Source organism: Lithobates pipiens, unplaced genomic scaffold (genome assembly GCF_037356315.1).
Source record: "Lithobates pipiens isolate NorthernLeopardFrog02 unplaced genomic scaffold, aLitPip1_a1.2 Scaffold_8, whole genome shotgun sequence".
Classification (NCBI taxonomy): domain Eukaryota; kingdom Metazoa; phylum Chordata; class Amphibia; order Anura; family Ranidae; genus Lithobates; species Lithobates pipiens.
Window position 1 is genome coordinate 62056842 of NW_027507903.1, and position 21469 is coordinate 62078310.

Here is a 21469-nt window from a genome sequence, read left to right on the forward strand (position 1 = left end):
GACTGGCGATCTCCCCTCCATACACATTGCTGGGGGGGGGGGGGTGTGGTCAGTGAGCGGCACAGGATTGGAATTGGGCCTAGATGCAATGGTGGAGACCCTAAGGGGAGCTAACTGTGCCTGGAGCAGGAGGGGAAATAACAGAGGTAAGTGTACCCTGCATGACCCAGACAGTCCCATGTGTCCACACCAATACACACCACAGCATACTTGTATAAAAGTAATATTTAATATTGTTAAAAGGATACATTCACATTTCATAACGTTATACGTTACACCCCTGTTATTTAATGAGCAGCCCTTACAACTCTTACCCACCCCCCCAGGTCCCTGTTGTGACAACACACCCACCATCACAATTTCAAAAAAGCGGTTGTGTGGGGTCTCCACCCACCCAGCTGCGTCATTCATTTATGGATTTCTGTGAATGGGAGAACTGCTACTACAATCATCCATTGAGGGCGACAGCTTGTAGTTCTCAGTGAACTACTAGGGCACTGACGAGCATTGTAGGTAGTTGATTGATTGTTCAAGTCATTCAATAACTGCCTGCCCTTACGAGGTATGGGCAGACCGCTATATTGACAATCTGCAGGAGCCTGAGATTGCACCCATGATCAGCAGATCTCGGATTGGCTAACTGGCTTTGATTGAGAGCCACAGGAGCCAATGGCGCTGCTGCTGTGTCTCAGTCAATCAGGGATGGCTGAGGGACTCATGGACATCACTGGACAGAGAGGGGGCTCGGGTAAGTATTAGGGGCACTGGGGAGGTTACTACACACAGAATGCTTTTTATCTTAATGCATGCATTAAGATAAAAAAAACCTTCTGCCTTTAAGACTCCTTTAATTTTTCCCCGTTCAAATATATTAAAAAGTTATTCCTTACTACAAGTGTTAATACACAGTTTCCATGGAACGTACTTCCTTTTCCACACATCTCCCTACTCTATCCATAATAAAGGCCGATTTGTACTGGGTAATATTTCCTTGCAAACAAGGTTTGTCCTTTGAAGGAGAGAAAGTCATAAACCCTCATTTATCACATTTCACAAACTTTGAAATAAGTTGTCTTATATACACTCCAAATGGAAGCTTTTAATACCTAGAATAAATGTAGCTACGTATCAAACATTTTGATGGACCATTTAAAAATAAAAATGCAGCAACTACAGTATATTCATTCTTAAATATAAAAAAAAAATTATTTTAGTTTTGCCAGTAACAGGCGCATTCTGTTCTCCGTCAACTGCTTTTCCAATTAATTGAAGGCACAATGAATGCGTCCAGATCATTTTCACACCAGCACGTGTGAGACACATTAAAATCAGATTCTGCCACAAAGATCGTGTGTGCAATACATTCTTCAGTAAGCAGAAGCCAGCGTTACACAAGGATGCCTCTTTTCCATTCAGCCTTTTCCTGCTTCACTCTTCAGCTTCTCTAACACAGCTTCTGTAGTGGTATTGGCTGAAATCTTCACAACCTTTTCTCGACTTTTGCCACCCTATTAGAGAGGGAGAAAAATTGAGTTATTGTTTCTAAATAAAATACTATATAATTGCCACTGAACTGGCTTGAAAATAAATCAAATCATGTTCATACTGATAGTAATATTGCAAAACATACATTGTACACACTGTATGGCATAGGCTGCATTATAAGGAGTGGAGCTTAAAGAGGAAGTAAAGGCTTTTTTTATTTTTTTTTTATTGTACCTACGGGTAAGCCTATCATAGGGCTTACCTGTAAGTACTGTGAAAATCTCCTCAATTTGCACTGTTTAAAGAGATATTCAGAGTGCATGCAGCCAACGACATTGCGCATGCGCTCTGAAGGTCCGGCTTGCTGTGCTGTAAAACGGCGGCTCCCGCACGGATGTGCAAAAGTGATGTCATCCCGCTACAGCCACTCACAGCGCTGGAGCATGTGAACCTGGAAGAAACACTGTGTAAGATGTCAGTGTGCGGGGGCCGCTGGAGGGCTTTGTTCTAAGGCAAGCATTTCATAATCAGCTAGTATGCAATGCAGGTTTGAAGATTCCCCCCTCTATTACTTTTCTGGGGACAACCCAAATTTGCAATTTTCTTTTACTTTCAATGAGAATGATAAACAGGACTAAGAGAGTTATTATACTTTAACTGTCGGCAGCTGACTGACTCCTTTTGACTGCATAGCTGGCTTCTCACACTGCATGCGCGAGTTGCCCTTTGTGAATGATCCTGAAGCATCTTGGGACCTGTGATGTATCCAAGAGGCTACGGGGAAGGAGGAGTGGGCCAAATTTCTGCTCGAATCGGTGCACCGATATGACTGGGAGCAGGTACCTGTTAAAAATCAGATACTCTCTCCCTTCCAAAAAAGATATTCTAGATATGGAAGAAGAGAAGAAAAAGCAGAACTTCCCCCTTTAGGGCTGTGTTGCAGTAGATAGCACAATTCTTGAGAAAGGTTGTATGGTATCAATGTAAAGCCATTTACACTTGAGTGATTTGAAATGCAATTGGAAACTTCACCAGATGCACTTTCCACGCTCGACCATTAGATTCAAGGGTGCCCATTCACACCGGTGTGTAGTGTTTCTTAAAAGTGCATGAGTTTCACTGAGTCCCCGCACATCCTGGCTCCAATAGACTTCAATGGGAGCACCTAAAAATGCATTTAAAATGTGTTTTCTTGACTACCACAAAATACTCAGGCGTGAATGGGGCCAAGAGTCTAAATTACTTCAGAGATAAATCTCAAGATAATGCAAAGCATTTGAAAAGTGTATTACATTCATTTCAAGGTGGTTGTAAACGATACTTTTTTCAAATGGAAAAAAAAAAGCCAGTTATCAGCTCTCTTCTTCCCTCCTCACGCTGTCAGCATGAGGAAAGAAAAGCCAATAACTGGCTTGTGTTTACTTCCGTGATCATCTGTCATTGGAGACAGCTGATCACGTGGTAAAGAGCCACTGTGATTGGCCACCACTTCAAACACATAATTTAAATGTACATTTGGGGGTCTTGAAGTGGTTAAACACCTTTATAACCACATTGATGGTTTCAAAATGAATAAAAAAAAAGTTAGTTAATGTGGTTATAAAAAGGTGTGTTTGTATTTTTTTTTACCTTAACCACTTCAAGACCCCCTAATGTACATTTGCATTATGGGTTTGAAGTGGTTTACCAGGGTTATGGCTGAAGTTTCTTTTTTTTTTTTTTAACCATCATTACTATCAAAAGGGGTTAAACCCCTCATGTAATAGCATTGGGCAGGTGACGGGTACACTTCATGGAGACATTGAGGGTTTATTAGACCCCACTGTCTCCCCCGCCCTCCAAAGAACTAACAGAGCACAGATCTGCTCAATTACATGCTTCCCTGGCTGTATCAGCCAAAGAATGACCTAAAGTCAGAAGTGAAATCATTCCCTCTTCCAGTTTTATTCACATCAGGCATCAGATTTTGCTTAGCCCTTCACTCCTTGGACATACTGCATACATCCAAACAGTTGAAGTACTAAAAACCACAGAACATTATGTGACGGGAAGGCCCGTGGAACCCAGAATCCCTTGGAGAGGTTGGGAAACCCTCGTTTCAGCTCCCCATGCACCCCCTATGTCCAAGTTACCCTGTGTCCATTAGGGGAACAGGGTGAATGAGAAAAATGATGGGCAGCCGTTTAATGGACAAGAAGGTAGTTACTTAAATATAACAGTAATATTTAGCCACAATATCACCCAGGAGAGATTCGCTAATCACAGGCCTATAGAGCTGGGTAGGAGCCAGACAGTCTACTCCTGCTGTAGTCTGTTGCCTACTAGACTGAGGAGGGGGGAGATCACCCTTTGAATTGTTAATTGTAATTAGCTTCTGCTATTGTGAGAAGGTTTGCTGTGTTTATATTTATGATAATGTTGATTGTGTCTTCTGAGCTAAAATAAGGCAAGTCTGTCCTGAAAGGTCATGGCTCCAAGTCACCTAGGCTGTCTGAATGATAAGTTAATTAGGTTTCTGGTTACTGTTTGTATTGTCATTCTGGTGTATATATTTTTATGTGAGATCTCACAGTCCATGTTAAAGTTGTGTAACTGAGCTAGCCTCGCCTGGATCTTGGTTACCATATTCGGCCAGATTGGAGGAAGCTGTGTATCGACGGAAGCACTCAAGCGGAGTGCGACGGGGGTCCATTACACATTTCTGAAAGCAGACGCTCTATATAATAAAAAGGTAGCAGTTGCAATTTTTTTATATTGCCACGATATTCAGTCAAGTAAACAGATACTGAACTTATCAAGCCTTAAAATTGCATAAACCACACCGCTCGCACTTTACAGGTAGGAGCTGGCTAAAGAAAGCCATTACAGCCATGAGCTTCGATTGAACCCTTCACTCTCTGGATATACTACAGACATCCAAAGAGATGACGTGGTTAAGGAATGAAGGCGAGCAGTTCATAATAAACAAACAATGGCATCTAGGTTTGTTACCTTTCTTTTTCTGTCTCAAATCATTTCCACTTGCACCATATAGGCAACACACAGGTATACACAAAAGCACATGTGTTTGTGTTGTGTATGTCATTACTTCTAGAAAGCAGAGAAGTTTTGTGGAGAATAATGCGAGTCAGCTTTGTTTTAATTAGCTATAGTTTATTCCTACACTGAGTAGGTCTGAGATTCAAGTTTGTCTAATCCAAGGGGATGGCAAGGCAGAGGGAGATCCATGGCACCGAAAAGCATGGCAGCAGGCAGAACAAGGTACAGTAAGCCATCTGCACATAAGTTAGTGGGCGGCCCGGAAGGCAAACAGAGCCAGGAGGGAGAAAATAACTTCACCACCTACCTGATGCCCATAGAGGCGAGCAGCGGGCGCAGCATCTGACGCCCTTCAAAGTCTGGACCCCCTCCAACCTCCTCTCTGCTAAAACATCAACAGTGAGGCTCTGGAGAACAGTCTGACTGGGGGGGCCCAAAAGACAAGGACGGCCGGGAGGCACAGGCTGCAAGGGAGCTGCTGAAAGCAATCTCTCTCTCTCTCCCCCGGAGGATTGGGATTACTGGGAGCTCAGTGAGAGGTGCATAGGTGGGAGGTGAGGGGGCACTGCATCTGCCAGGGAGGGCGAGACTCCTAGAAGGGATATGACTGTAGCAGACCACGTGTGATCTCCTCCCAGGGATTAGACATATGGTGGGGTGAGTGGAGTTCCGTCTCCCCCTCTCCTCTGGATGCAGTCACATGACTTCTGACTCTAAACACCTGTTGCAGTTTGGGCACTCAGGCTCAAAAAGGTTCACCACCACTGTGCTATACTGTCGATTCCAGTGATGGTCGACATATCCTTTGGTACCTTGTTCTAGAACACCACATACAGATTTAAAGCCGATCCCCCGCTCCACTGTCACTAACTAGTTTGTATGGGCCCAGCTGGCCAAAACAAACTATTTCCTACACTAATGGGTGTGGCGGCTGGGTGGGACGAGAACTTCCCACAGGATGGAGTTATACTCAGCTTTTCATTTCCTTTTTTATTTTTTATTTAAACGGTGGATGAATTTATTGTTGTGCGAGATGAAGAGAATGGGCTCATGCACTTATTCTGACAGCCTCGGTACAGGACCTCCCTAAGGGTACTCATGATATTGCCTTCCAGAGGGCATCTGTGCAGCTGGAGTTATGTATTGCCTTCAGGGGAACAAGGAACTGGTGACCAAAAAAGTAAGTAAATCAAAATCCCCTTTTTTGTTTTTAAATCACGTCTTAGATGTATGCTGATGGGTACATTTGGAAAAACTGGAAAGTCTGCTTTATAGAATTTGTGCATTTTCAATATCTCTTTTGAAGCCACATGGGGAAAAATAAACGCACGCTGCTGTACGGTATTTTGTCATTGGTACATATCCCGCCCAGCCTTTTATTTACCAGCAGCTTACTTATTAGTCCTACAAATGGCCTGAATTGAATAACAAGATTTGGCCCCCAAAAACATCATTGGGATTTACAAAACATCTTGCAACTCAAACCTGGGCCTGTTCAAATGGTCACACACCCCGAGTATAGGGATTGTTAAGCCACGTACCTTGTCGAGGACAACTTCACTCTTCTTTATTTCCAAAACCTTTGATAGATATCGACACAATTCAGCATTCGCCTCTCCTTCAGTTGGAGGAGCAGCAATGGCAACACCAACAGCTTCTGATGTCACATCTATAATGGAAACATGTCATATGTAGCAACTGACGAGATACAGATAAAAGGAGGTAGGTTTCAGATTGCAATTGCATTCACTGCATGACATTTAAAACAACGAAAAATAAAAAAGATAACATTTTATTTTTTTACAAGAGAGGGGGTTAAATCGCAACCCCAAACTGGAAATAAGTGTAGTGTCAGTAGAGCAGCCTTATCCAAGCTATCAGGACACATAAGACATTTCATCTCCACCAGTTACAGTGATTAGGATACCACATCAAAGAAGCCCCAATTCTGGCCATAGAATAGGAGAGATCCCAGCAGTCATTGTGACAACCGACTGTTGTAGTAAAGTCAGGGCTTTTTATATATATATATATATATATATATATATATATATATATATATATATATATATATAATTAGCTTGGTATTGGCAATCATGTAAGTGCAGTGGCAAGGCAGGTATGCCTTAATGCCCACACATGCATCTATGGGGGGCTAAGGTTTCTATGCTGAAAGCGCTCCCAGGGTTTGTCATTCCTGATTCATGATCTTTTTATGAAGGACAGGAGTGCAACAAAGAAGGACTGCACAGTACTATGTAGTATGCAAGCCTACCAGGTGCTGGAGGATAAGTAACTTTTGGCCACTTAAAAAGGGACTGTAAATGTTTTTTTATTATTAAAATAACAAACATGTTATACTTACCTGCTTTGTGAAATGGTTTTGCACAGAGCAGCCCTTGGCGCTCCTGGATCCTCCCCACTGCAGAATACCCCCTTAGCAAGCCCCTTGATATTCTGGCACTCATGCGTGCTTGCTCTTGAGCCCCATTCTGTGTGCCCATTGACACAGAGAGTGGCTCAGCCTGGCCCCTCCTAACTAGCTGTGATTGACAGGAGCCAATTACTCCCACTGATGTCCCTGAGTCAATGAAGAGGGGGAGAACCGAGAGAGTTTCTGCTCATCGCTGGATCAAAATCGGGATCAGGTAAGTATAAGTGGAGTTGGGGGGAGCTGCATGCAGAAGGTTTTTTACTTTAATGCAGAGAATGCATGAAGGTAAAAACTTCTTCCTTTACAACCATTTTAAACATCAAAGGATGCATTAAAAATGCATTGATGCATATATCTATGAAATATATTGTGCTGTGTTCATCACACAGGAAAGGACTATGTACTCACAAATATTTACCTGTTATAGCATTTTGTTTGGAACCTGGCTTAGCGTGAATAGCAATAGAAATGGATCCACTTTTATCTATTCTAACTGGACCGGTGGTGTGCGGATCCTGGGGTCCATCTTTCTTCTGCCCCTTACCCTGCAATGAAAAGACAAACACTCTAATAATTGCATAACAATAATAATAAGTATATACTTTACAACATACAAAAAGTCAAAAGAAAAATGAACAAAGAAGCCTATGCCAAGAGACTTTCATGACAGGTTATAGATCAGGTTTTCCAGCACTGTAGTTCCTGAATAATTTTTACTGAACCTAAAATCCAAACTTTATACAGTGCAAAAAAGGTATTTTCCCCTTCCTGATTACAGGAATGTAAACAAACATCCCTTGTAATAGAAATAATGATGAGGATCTTTATGAGGAGATCTGGGGTCAAAAAGACCCTAAGTCTCTTCTATACCTTTAAAAGCAAAAGATCAGCCTGAACCGGAAGTGACGTCATGCCAGTGCTCTGGTCCTCCAAGGCCATAGAGTCAATCAAATAGTGTTAACCCTTTGATCGCCTATGAGACCAGACAGCCACACCATCAGATTGTTTCTCAGGCAAACTGGCGGTAATGATAAGCACAAGAAGCACTGGCGGGGGCTAGGCACATCTCCTCCCACCACTTCGAAAAATCGGCCCATCATGAGCCGCTCGGAGTGGTTTTATGAGAAATCCAGCAGTCTGCTGAAAAAAAATGGTAGCGGGCTATGGTTGATATCTTCAGCCATAACCCTGGTAAACCAATTGCAGAGAGCAATGTGTGTGTGTAATATATAGATATATATATATATATATCTATATCTATATCTCGGCAAGTGGTTTTTAAAAAGCCAACCTGTTAAAAATCTTGATCTCATTTGGTGTAATGTATATTTGCAGTGGCAGCATGGGTGGGCCTTAATGCCCAGTCACAGTATTTGTCCATGGAGCTCTGAGGTTCCATTGTGAGATTGTACACTGACAGCTCCTGGTCAGTGTTTGCGAGTATGAGACCAGGTGACACCCAATTACAACAATCAGGGGATTGGGAGGCTGCTTCTGCCATTAACCATTAACATTCACTTAAAGGACTGCTGGGAGGCAGTGGAAAGGGGTTAAATAAACACTGACTGCTGTTGCAAAATACCACTAAGGACTGATTTGCTTGGATTTGTTTTGACGTGGTATTTACCTCAGTTTAAACAAAGTTGCTGACAGTCAGGGGTTTTATGATAGAATAGAGACCCCATCAGTCTCTTCTGTCAGAAGTGCTTCTCCCTGCCTGTCAGAGGTAATAAAGACCGAGCCGTGCATGCAAAGCTCAGTACATTTATGGCAACCTGGTCTGTGCTATGAAGATGTATGATGGAGTGACATCATTGTGGTACAGCCATTCAAGTGGCTGAACAGACAAAACCCAGTAGGAAAGACTGGGAGAAGATAGAAGACCAATAGAAGCGCTGTCAGCGCAGCATTTGACAGGTAAGTCGGTCACAAAGTAACAATATGCAGTGCATACCAGCGCACTATGGCATAAACCACCTGGGGGCCAGAAAAAAAAAAAAAAAAAAAAGTTTCAAAGTGGTTGTAAAGGCACAAGGTTTTTAGCATTCTATGCACGAAGGTAAAAAAGCTTCTGTGTGCAGCACCCTCTCATAATACTTACCTGAGCTCCCTCTCAATCCAGCAATGTGCACAAGAATCTTGGCTTTCTGGGAAATCTCAATCTGATTGTCTTTTGGCAGCAGGGGGAACCAATCAATAAAGTCAGTGAGTCAAGCAGAGGACGGAGGGGCGGGGCCAAGCCACAGCTCTGTGTGTGATGGACCAACAGAGGGGGTTATTTACAAAAGGTAAATCCACTTTGCACTGAAAGTGCACTTGGAAGTGCAGTCGCTCTAAAGCTAATGGGTAGATCTGAAATGAGGGGAAGCTCTGCTGATTTTATCATCCAATCATGTGCAAGCTAAAATACTGTTTTTTTATTTTCCTTGCATGTCCCCCTCGCATCTACAGCGGCTTTACTTCCAAGTGCACTTTCAGTTCACTTTACTAAAGGATTTGCCTTTAGCTTCCGGGGGAGTCTTATCCTTTTCCTATTAGTTTTTGTTTTTAATTACTGATTGTGTAAAGAGGAAGTAAACTGATGGGTGTTACTTCCTCTTTGTTTCCCTGCAAAGGTAAAGCATAGTAGCCCATTATGTGACACTTACCTGCAGGAGAAGCCTGCAATGTCCAAATCTTCCTCACGTGTAGCGATCGTCCATTCTTAACCCCTCTTCCTTCCAGGGCCGCAAACTCCGGCTCTGTGACTGGCCGGAGTCGCAGGAGCTGCCTTTAACGGTATGACCCAAGCTAGGAAAATGGCACAGCGTGCCCTTTCTAACTCCGGCACATGCGCAGAAGAAAATGGCTGTACACCATTTGCAAATATCTCCTAGACCGTGCAGGTCTGGGAAATATTTCAAGCACCCATAGGTAAGCCTTAATCTAGGCTTACCTGTAGGTTAAAGTGGTTGTAAAGGGTTTACAAACCACTGTAATGTTTGAAAAAAAAAAAAGAAGAAAAAAAAGCTACTACACTGCATTGCAGGATAGGGACGGAGATCCGAATGACTCAGTTAGGGAAGACTGATATTTGCACTAATGTGTGTCTGCTGTGCAATAATTTTGATGTAACACCTATCCGATGTTCTGTATAATTATTCTTCCTGTGCAAAATAAAAACTAAAAAAAAAAGTACCAGTTACTTACCGGTAACTGTCTTTCTGGGAAATCTTCCAGGACGGCACACCTGAGAGATGAGAGGCTCCTCCCTACAGGAAACACAATCAATCGACAGCTGTTTTAAGTCCTCACCCTTCCCCTTGATCCTCAGTTTGTAGAGAAGTAACTCCTGAACCAGGTTCACAAGGGAAATCATTCCTCATAGGTACTCACCTTCTAGTGTTCTAGAATTTTCCCTCCTCCAACGGGCGGGAAGTAGGCCTGCCGTCCTGGAAGATTTCCCAGAAAGACAGTTACCGGTAAGTAACTGGTACTTTTCTCAAGTCATCTTCCAGGACGGCACACCTGAGAGGATAAACAAGTACCTCAGGCCTACCTTAGGGTGGGGCCACTGCAAAACCCTCTTGGCGAACCTTGGCTCTGCAGTGAGCTTTACCTCCACTCCATACGCTCATATGCTTGATGAAGGCATGTTAGCTGGATCATGCGGCTGATTTGCAGGTCTGCTCCACAGATGTTCCTGCCTTTTCCGCTTCAGATGCAGTATCTAGGTGAAATGGGCTCTTAAAAATGGAATCAGAAAACATGTTAAACTTGTAGGTTAGCAATGTTGCCTATCTCACACATCTAACAACCATGGCCTATTATGCCTGTAGGTGCTACTTAGAACCACTAAAAAGATAAATAAGAGACCTGTGTAAGACAAGGACACTACATTAATCAATAAGAGGGCCTGTCTTAACACTATCCTGTTGAGGGAAATAAAACTGCTTCCTTTTTATCTTTATGTCAGCAAAAGACTAAAGGGAAGCCTACTTAAGGGAAATAGATTAACAGAAGCTTGAACCCTGGGTTTAAGGCACGCCCAATCTATGTCCTTACTTACGCCTGAGAGCCTTCTTCAGGAGATTAAAGTCCCTAGCAGGAGTAGACTACCCATATTGCTATGTCTAGTTTTGCTAAAAGGGCAAAATGAAGGCCATGCACCGAGCCGAAACCTATTCGATCGGGTATACATCTTTATACTTCATCCTCAGGCCCTAATACTCCTCTGAACAGAACTCTCCAAGTTCTTACTAAACAGGGCGATTCATTATCCCCTTCCTCCAGTGTCCCATAACCCTACAGGGCTTCAACCCTAGGAAATGGTTCTGGCATCCCTGAATGCAAGTGGTCAAGGTTTTCTGACATGTGGCAGCTGCAGCCCGAACTCCTGGCCCCTCCATGGAAAAGAAGGCTGAAATACAAAAAGGTGATACATGCATTAATAATATCACAAATAAAATGATCCATAGATTGTGGGCACGGCACAATAGATTTAGACAGAAAGGACACAAGCATAGACAACAATGTTGTGTGCCTGAGTGTGACTAGCTAAACCAATATATTAAATATGGGAAGAGACCCAAATCTGAACCTCAACGTAGACAAACAGTCCTCATAGTCTGGTTTTCTGATGTGCTGCCAAGACGTAAAAACATTAAGACTCAAGCAAACCCTAAATGCTGCGTATTTCTTTAGTGCAGCTAGCTAGGTCATAACTGATATATAAATACGGAAAGGACAGGAACCCCCTTTACTGTTGTGCTTTACCTATGTACAGCAAAACAAGGCTATAAAGACAGAAAGACCCAAACTTCTATGTTGTGTATTTCTGACAAACCACCACAGTTATAAGATTAATATGAACACCAACTCCCGTGTTGTGCATCTTTGCTATGCCACAGGGAAAAATATGGAACACAAGACAATCCTTTCTGTCATGCACTTCTGTAGTGTAGTTCAGATAGAACCAACACTGAGAAAGGACACAAGCAACCTGCAGCATTGTGTTTTTCTGAAACAGAAAGCACCAACAAGCTTCAATCTTGAGTATTTCTGCTGTGCAACAACATAAAAGCAGACACTGAGGAAAAAGACAGACAGCCTTTACAGCTGCAATCTTTCTGGTCTGCTGCAAAATAAAACAATAACGCCATGATGAGTATTCCTGCTGTGTAGCAAAACCTCAATCAGAAGGGACAGATAAGTTTAGGGTTCCCACACCCGTGCGACCCAACCTGCGACTTGGGACTGCAAGACGCATGAGAAGTCATATACTATGGCTTCCAATGGGTACCATTTGTGTCTGTGCGACACCAGCAGTCCCTGATTCCTGGATCCACAGACCTCAAGATTACACAGGTCGCAGGGAAAAAAACAAATAGCAATTTTCAGGTCGAACAAGTAAGGGGTCCCCAATGCTGTGACTCCCTGGAGGATTGCAGCCAACAAACCCCTGCTGTGTATCCCTAAGATGCAGAAAGGTAGATCCATGAGAAACACTGCTTAGCCTGATATACAAACGATAAGGCAGTAAATATAGGACATACAGGACACAAACATTCAATCTTTGTGTATGTCTGATGTGTAGTAATATACCAATACTGAGCAGAGAGGCCACCATCCTCAATGTGTCTCTCAGCTGAGCAGCAAAAACAAAATCAGAAAAAGACAAGCAACCTTCACTGCTGTGTCCTTTCTGATATGCAGCCAATAAGGCAGTATATGCAAGACATAAAAGGACAGACAACCTTCAATCTTGTATATGTCTGATGTGCAACAATATAACAATTCTGAATAGAGATAGCACATCCATATTGAAGCGATTTGGCCTTGCGACTCAACATGTCAAATCGCATGGCTAAAATCAGCACAACACCACTTTGTGGTGCTACATGGATTACCAAAGGCAGTATATGTACTACACCTGGCAGGGGTTCAATTTGTATTTCTACTATGTAGCCCAACAAATTCGAACCATCAATTTTCACTGCTGCCTTTCTGATAAGGCAGTAATACAGGACACAAAACCTCACAGACCTTAATGCTGTATAAATCTGATGTGCAACAATAAAACACTATGAATAGAGATAGCACATCCATATTGAAATGATTTGTCATGCGACTCAACATGTCAAATCGCATGTTTAAACTCGGCAGCCATTGCTGTTAATAGCACTGTCTGAATCAGCACAGCGCCACGCAAATCAGGACCATCAGACTTCACTGCTGCCTTTCTGATAAGTAACCAACAAGGCAGTAAAACAGGACACAAAGCCCCACAGACAGACCTCAATCTTGTGTATGTCTGATGTGCAGCAATATAACCATTATGAGCAGAGATGTCACCAGACACAATGATGTGCATTTCTGCTGTGCAACACAAAACCAGAAAGTACAGACCACCTTCACTGTTGTATTTTTCTGATCTGTAGCCAAACAAAGCAGTACCTTTAGTATATAAAGGACAGCAAACAAGCTTCAGTGCAGTGCATTTCTGATGTACAGCAATATAGCCCTTATAAGCAGAGATGTCACAAATCTCAATGTGTATTTCTGCTGTGCCACAAAAACATCCCAGCAAGCACAAACCTTCACTACTGAGGTCTACTGGTGTGCAGCCAATGAGGAGTCATGGTCTATCCCTTTATGAAATAACCAACAGGCAATTTATTTCATAGGCATAGCCTGGGCTGTAGATACTAAGCCTTCACCACCAGAGAAGGAACAGATCCTAAAATGGTTGGACACCCTACTATTAGTAGTAGTTGTTGTCCTACCTTACCTCCATAGACTGAGCAAACGCTAGCCAGCACATATCCAGGTGGTGCTGATTAGCAACTAAAGTCTCAATGAGCCCAGCCCTAGAGACCAATTTAAGACCTCTCTAGAAGAGGTGGTTACCAGTTTAGCCTGGGAGGTAAATAGCTATTTGCAGGCTTCAAACAATTAATTATGTAGCTCTTGCATAGGTTTGCACAGAAAATCCTCAATTAAAAGGATGTAGGGAGCGATCTATGGTGAATCGCCTTTAGATCTGCCACTGCGTGGATTGTAGCCCAAACCAATAAAAAAAGTTTCTTCTTACATCCTACACTATAATATAACCACAGTGTAAAGGTGGAGTGGGAGGTTGGAGCTTATGAAAGTTAACTATAGCAGGCAACCCCCAAAAGGAGGATCTGTGACAAGGGAACCCCTACTGTGCCACACAGTAGCTTGGTCTCTGCCCATCCTTGAATGTTAGGTCAGCTTTTAAACATTGTGAAGCAACTTCAGATTCCTAGCAGCTGGGCTAATAGGGCCGGTAACCTAGTGCACCTGCTGACCAGGGGAGCTTCTGAATCCACCAACCACTGCCCAATTAATAACCTGTTCAGTGGTATACCTGGCCTGTAAGTAACTTTGTATCTACCAGGTCCCCTCTGTACGCTATATTCATCCCTACTAAATGTACCACAACTGGGCATGTAGGGAGAGGCTGGCAACCTACTGCTGCGATAACCACAGTGTCTCTGCTGTAAGAGGGAGCTGTGGCTGGTGGTTTTAGCAGTGGCGTCTGCGCTATTTGTATCCCGACCCCAGGTTCTGCACTGCACCAGTCAGTATATACACGGGGAAGGGGGAGCAATGGCCTACCTACCTCTTTCTCATCTGAGGTGGTTTAGGCACACTCATTCCTCTGCACCACCTGTCCACCATACAGCTTCTCTGATGTAAGAGGGAGCTGCGGCTGGTGTTTTTAGCAGAAGCTTAAGGGCTATTTGAATCCAGACCCCAGGTGAGATCTCAAATGCCCAGGAACCCTCTGGCTGGAATTGGGGATTTTGCAGCTAAATTCCCACGGCAAAAGGAAAGTAAAGTACTCACCGTTGTCGTCTTCCTCTTTTTGCCACAACCAGCGGGCTTGCTTTTCCATCCTTATGGTCCACACGCAAGGAGGATAGCCGCCAAAGTGCTCCCCCCCCCCCCAACTGCTGTCCCCATAGGGAGGTGCCAGGTTAGGCTGTGTCCTGCACTGTACCAGTCAGTCTATATACATGGGGGGGGGGGGGCAATGCCTTCCATTCCTCATTCCCATCTTCATATCTGAGGTGGTTAAGGCAGACATCCACCGTAGTAAACTGGTGCCTCCTCGCTCTAGAGAAAGGAGGATGTGGGCGCCTGCTCCTACTGACTCTCAGCCTTCCCTCCTGGGTAAGAACGCCGCTGCCATTTTCCCGAAGTTTGAAAATGACGCGGGTGCTTGTTGCCACGCCCTCTCCGGCAGCCCACGCGAGCTACCGGGGACCCAGGAGTCGGGGACAAGCCCCCTGGAAAGAACCGATGGCCAGCACCCCCGTCTGAACAGCCACCTGTACAGGTAAGGAGGGGGAGACAGGATAATGGCCCCTGAAGTTCTGGGTACACCACTGTACCCAGGGTCCTTCAGCTCTCAGGGGGGCTCTTCCAATTTCTGCTGCCCGCCCTGAGGAAAAGATAGGGGAACCCCCCAGGAAGGACAAGAATATCCTACCAGACCCAGAGGCTTCCCAGGCTTGTGGTCCGGCTCCCAGGGGGAGACCACCAGCCCCAGGCTTCGGGTCATTTGGAAAAAAACAAACAGTTTCGCTGTGTAGGGAGAAACACAATCAAAAACTGAGGATCAAGGGGAAGGGTGGGGACTTAAAACAGCTGTCGATTGATTGTGTTTCCTGTAGGGAGGAGCCTCTCATCTCTCAGGTGTGCCGTCCTGGAAGATGACTTGAGAAAAGTCTGTAATAATGTACTAGTAAGCAGTGCATACTACATTATGACTTAAACCTGCAAGGGGACCATTCATGCTGTTTACAACCAGGACTTTACTACCACTTTACCTACCTAGAGTGCTCACTAGCGCCCTGGTCATTCATTGAGAACTACAAGCTACCAGCTGTAAAAGCTGTCAGTGCTTGAAGTTCATTCATTCACAGATCTCTGTGAATGAATGACATGGCCATGTGGGCAGAGCCCCGCTAGGCTGCGTTCTTTTCAAATTGTGACAGCTGGTGTAGGGAGAAGATCCCTGGCCTGCTGTCACAACGGGGGGGGGGGTAGGAGTGGGAACGTGTTACATGTTCCCACCTAAAAGACAAGTGGATCATGTTTCCAAAGGTGAACTTATCCTTTAGGCTGGGTTGACACCTATGCGAATTGGATGCGAGTTTCTCCACATCCAATACGCATTGGTAGGAGATTGTGATCGGCTCTCTATGGAGCCAGTTCACATATCTCTGGGGTATCTTCAGCTCCGTTTCAGGGCCGAATTCAGGCAAAGATTTGGCCCTGAAATGGAGAACAGGGACGCACAGCGCTCCTATGCGATCCACCTCTGTTTTAGGTGTGAACCGAGCCTTAAAGAGGAAATTCACTCCCCACTCTCTAACCCCCCTCACCCTTTGCAAGTGTTATGCACACAATTCATATCCTGACTCGGCCAACGAATCCACAGTTGTTCAGCTGTGACCCACCGCACTGCTGTCATAAGCCGGGTCCCGGGTCCCACAACGCCACTCTCTAACAATTTATTATTTTGGTATTGTCACACAAATGGGTGGCCACTGCGCCCCAAGCCTACTAGAGCCTCTGGCTCTAATCACGTGCTTCAAACCTGCACCCCCCCCACGTTGGAATCCATGCATCCAGCACCTTGTATGTAGATGCGCCTCTAATGAACAGACCGCCACTGTAAATAATTGTAATATTTTTATTGGACTGTGTGTGAAGGTTACTATTGGAGTCTACTTGCTCCTGTAAGTTTGTTTTTTCCCGCTAAACGTTTAGCAGCACTATCCCCCCCCCCCCGGCATCTGCTAAATGAATAGTGCCCCCACTGTGCGTCTGCTAAAGAGTGGTGTGTAGTGCGTATGGGAAGATGTGTGACTACATAGGACCCCATATTGATGGGACCGCAGACTAAGGGGGCATGAAGGTGCAGCTCAAACACATGTTCATACTGCCCCCCACCCAGCCAGTCTCGCCAGCCATCAGTATTTTTACTGGCAGCCAGTAAAAAATGGGTGCTTTTATCCTGCCAGTAAAAGGCAAAGGCTGCCAGTAAAAAATAATGCTGTGATGCTCCGCTCATAGCTACACATGCTTAGACCATCTAAATGCCTACTATAATGTATTTGGGCAGCGCCTGTGGGGTGTGGGTGTGGCAGAGGCGGTGCCTGAGCATGTCATGTGATGTCATTGTGCAGGGGGGGGGTGGAGAATCCAGAGCCTCTTGTGCAGTTCTGAGGGACATAAGCAAGGAAAGCTGGGAGTGGGACTGTCTGTTTTGACAGGAGTGGAGTGAAGGGATCACCTGGCGTTGAGAGAGACTGTTACTCAGGAGGGGACATGTCATGTCGGTGAGGTGTCATCGTCATCTGTGCATAGGGCTGCCACCTGTCCGGGTGATTCACCCAGACAGTCCAGGTTTTAAATCATATGCTGGGGTTTCAGTCCACCTGAAACATCTGTTACATTACTATAGTCTATACTAAAAATAAATACTATGTGCCACTAAAGTGTTCGAGTTTGGCTTGAATAAAAAGTGGCAACCCTATCTGTGCTGCTGCACACTGCTGTCAGTGTCACTGTGAGAGTCCATTTCCCGTGTGTGCCTGACCATTCAAATTTCTTGCCCTCCTGAGTCCTGTCCCTGAGCTACTTACTACTGTATATCACAAATAAAATAAGAAATATGTTATATGCCTTACCATCTACTTTAAAGCGATGTTCCAGCCCCCTTTTTTTTTTAAAGTCAGCAACTACAAACACTGTAGCTGCTGACTATTAATAAGGGCACTTACCTGTCCAAAGAGCCCGTGATGTTGGCCCCCGAGGCCGATCCGTACATCGGATCAGGTGTCGGCATCACCATCCTAACTAAGGAAAACAGGAAGTGGAGCCTTGCGATTGGCCCCGTCGTCTTCTGGGACACACATAGGTCCCAAAAGACAGCAGGGAGCTCGCCAAAGAGGAGGACGTAACCCCAGCTCTGGTCTGGGGTGAGGATCCGTCTGTTCCCGAGTCTCGGAACTGGCTGGTCCGAGGCGCAGTAACTGAGGGAGGATTCAAGGCGTCCGGGTGTGCTCTCGGCTTGGAGGGGCACCACAGCTCGTGTAGGTGACCGGGGGAGGACTCTTCGGAGGAGGGCCAACAAGCTGGCATCCTGAGAAGTGCTCACGCTTTTTCCAGTACTGCCAAGGAGACAGAAAACGTTCCAGGTACTGAGGAAAAAGGTTCCTGTTCCAAGTTACTCAAGGTCCAAGGTTTCACAAGTTCTGGATCAAAGTGCTGACTGCCATGATCTCTGGCTAGAGATTTGTTCAGCTTTGAAGCGCCCAGCTGCGAGTGGCTACTCTCTGGGTGGTATTAGAGACTTTCAAGGTTCAAGGTGCCTGAGTTCCTTCACCCTTGCCCTCTGTTCCCATACGAGACTGCGTTTATTGGATGTTAACCTTGCAAATAAAAACATTTCTAAAGGACTTTTATGGTGTCAGCGTCCAAAGTTGTTGGGTACTAACCCTGGGAACCCCTAGACGTGGAAGAACAAGCCAAGCGGAAGTAACCGGTAAGCACAAAAGTTAAGGCCGCCCTGCCAAGGGTTATGGCCGCTACATGTAATGTATAAAATGTTTTTTAGGGCGGATCTCCACTTTAAATCATAATTAAATTACATAATTGCATATTGGACTTGTTTGTAGCCGAAATTTGCCCACAAAAAATAAATAAAACACTGCAATTTTGTAACTTTTAGAAATGTCACAAAAAACTGGGTGTCACATCAGTAAATTTCAAACTCTTAGGTTGGCAACACTGCCCCCAGCTACAACGATATACAAGGCCCTGGGACAAAGTACTACAATACCCTCCCCCCATAACACACACACAACTGTACAATCCACAATGACAGATCCGGACACCCTGTCCTCCGCACGCCCCCCACCCCCCGGACACCCTGTCCCCCGCACGCCCCCCACCCCGGACACCCTGTCCTCCGCACGTCCCCCACCCCCCGGACACCCTGTCCTCCGCACGCCACCCCACCCCCCGGACACCCTGTCCTCCGCACGCCACCCCACCCCCCGGACACCCTGTCCTCCGCACGCCACCCCACCCCCCGGACACCCTGTCCTCCGCACGCCACCCCACCCCCCGGACACCCTGTCCTCCGCACGCCACCCCACCCCCCGGACACCCTGTCCTCCGCACGCCACCCCACCCCCCGGACACCCTGTCCTCCGCACGCCACCCCACCCCCCGGAAACCCTGTCCTCCGCACGCCCCCCACCCCCCGGACACACTGTCCTCCGCATGCCCCCCACCCCCCGGACACCCTGTCCTCCGCACGCCACCCCCCGGAAACCCTGTCCTCCGCACGCCCCCCACCCCCCGGACACACTGTCCTCCGCACGCCCCCCACCCCCGGACACCCTGTCCTCCGCACGCCCCCCACCCCCCGGACACCCTGTCCTTCGCACGCCCCCCACCCCAGAAACCCTGTCCTCCGCACGCCCCCCACCCCGGACACCATATCCCCCCCCGCACAACCCGTCCCATACCTCACAACATTTTAGATGTGAATGAGGAACACCTAGCAAAAGTATGTAGGCATAGGACACACCCTCTTAAAGGAGAATTACTTTAAAAAAAAAAAAGGGGGTTACATCCACAAGGGCTTTTTATTTACCACTACTATAACTTTATATTGGCGTTTACAATCTACAAATGCAGCGATGTAGAATTTAGATGAAAGTTTAGCGCTGGGAAACACTTTTTGAAAGATACATAGTGCGTTTTATATACAACTACATGGATCAGACCAAAATGAGGGACAAATGAGGATGTAATGAGATAGAGAGGGACATTGCTCCAAATCAGGGACAGTCGGGAGCTATGCTGTACACCGGGGAGATCGGTCCGCTCTCCCCTCCTATACATTGTATATAACAGGGCGCGCTCACCTCTCTGCTCGCCTTACGCGGCATTGTGCGCGCTCCCGCTGCTGCCAGCTGAATGGAGATCACACGGGAACGGCTCAGGCGGACGAGCATGTAGATCCAAGAAAGGGGTGTGCGTGTGTTACAGATCTATGACTGGATGTGATCTTCACAGCATTTCCCTATACCGAGCATGGGATAAAGAACGTCCGGGGGACTGTGTACATCACATGACCGCCCCGCCCACCTTTGGACATAGAGAGAGAGCTTTCAGCTAGCGTATTATCTGCGGACCACAGCGGCCCCTGCTGGTCACACCGAAAACTACTCCCCATACGATTGTACACAGCTGAGCATAGACTACAAGTGTCCCTATTACTGAGGGGGATGATAATAGAGGGTACACACAGAGAGGATGATAATAGAGGGTACACACAGAGGGGATGATATTACAGGGTACACACGTAAGGGATGATATTACAGGGTACACACATAGGGGACGATAATACAGGGTACACAGGGGACGATAATACAGGGTACACACATAAGAGATGGTAATACAGGGTACACACATAAGAGATGACAATACAAGGTACATACATAGGGGATGATAATACAGGGCACACACACAAGGGATGATAATACAGGGTACACACGTAAGGGATGATATTACAGGATACACACATAGGGGATGATAATACAGGGTGCACACGTAAGGGATGATAATACAGGGTTCACACATAAGGGGTGATAATACAGGGTGCACACATAAGGGGTGATAATACAGGGTGCACACATAGGGGGTGATAATACAGAGTGCACACATAGGGGGTGATAATACAGGGTACACACATAGGGGATGATAATACAGGGTGCAGTGCACACATAGGGGATGATAATACAGGGTACACACATAGGGGATGATAATACAGGGTGTACACATATGGGATGATAATACAGGGTACACACGTAAAGGATGATAATACAGGGTACACACGTAAAGGATGATAATACAGGGTACACACATAGGGGATGATAATACAGGGTGCACACATAGGGGATGATAATACAAGGTACACACGTAAGGGATGATAATACAGGGTACACACGTAAGGGATGATAATACAGGGTACACACGTAAGGGGTGATAATACAGGGTACACACATGGGGGTGATAATACAGGGTGCACACATGGGGGATGATAATAAAGGGTGCACACGTAAGGGATGATAATACAGGGTACACACATAAGGGATGATATTACAGGGTGCACACATAGGGGATAATAATACAGGGTGCACACATAGGGGATGATAATACAGGGTGCACACATAGGGGATGATAATACAGGGTGCACACATAGGGGATGATAATACAGGGTGCACACATAGGGGATGATAATACAGGGTGCACACATAGGGGATTATAATACAGGGCACACACGTAAGGGATGATATTACAGGGTAAACACGTAAGGGATGATAATACAGGGTACACACGTAAGGGATGATATTACAGGGTACACACATAGGGGATGATAATACAGGGTGCACACATAGGGGATGATAATACAGG

The 21469-nt window shown here is 45.6% G+C and overlaps 1 protein-coding gene across 1 annotated transcript; it reads right to left on the reverse strand.

Moving 5' to 3' along the window:
- Positions 1-210: 210 nt before the first annotated feature.
- CUNH15orf40 (chromosome unknown C15orf40 homolog) lies at positions 211-20112 on the reverse strand. Its single transcript, XM_077473143.1, has 4 exons — positions 19918-20112; positions 7377-7503; positions 6066-6193; positions 211-1508 (listed from the first exon to the last, which is right to left on the reverse strand). Exons 1-4 carry the CDS (start codon positions 20005-20007, stop codon positions 1413-1415), a joined length of 441 nt encoding a protein of 146 aa, XP_077329269.1. The 5' UTR covers positions 20008-20112; the 3' UTR covers positions 211-1412.
- Between the last annotated feature and the right edge of the window lie 1357 nt (positions 20113-21469).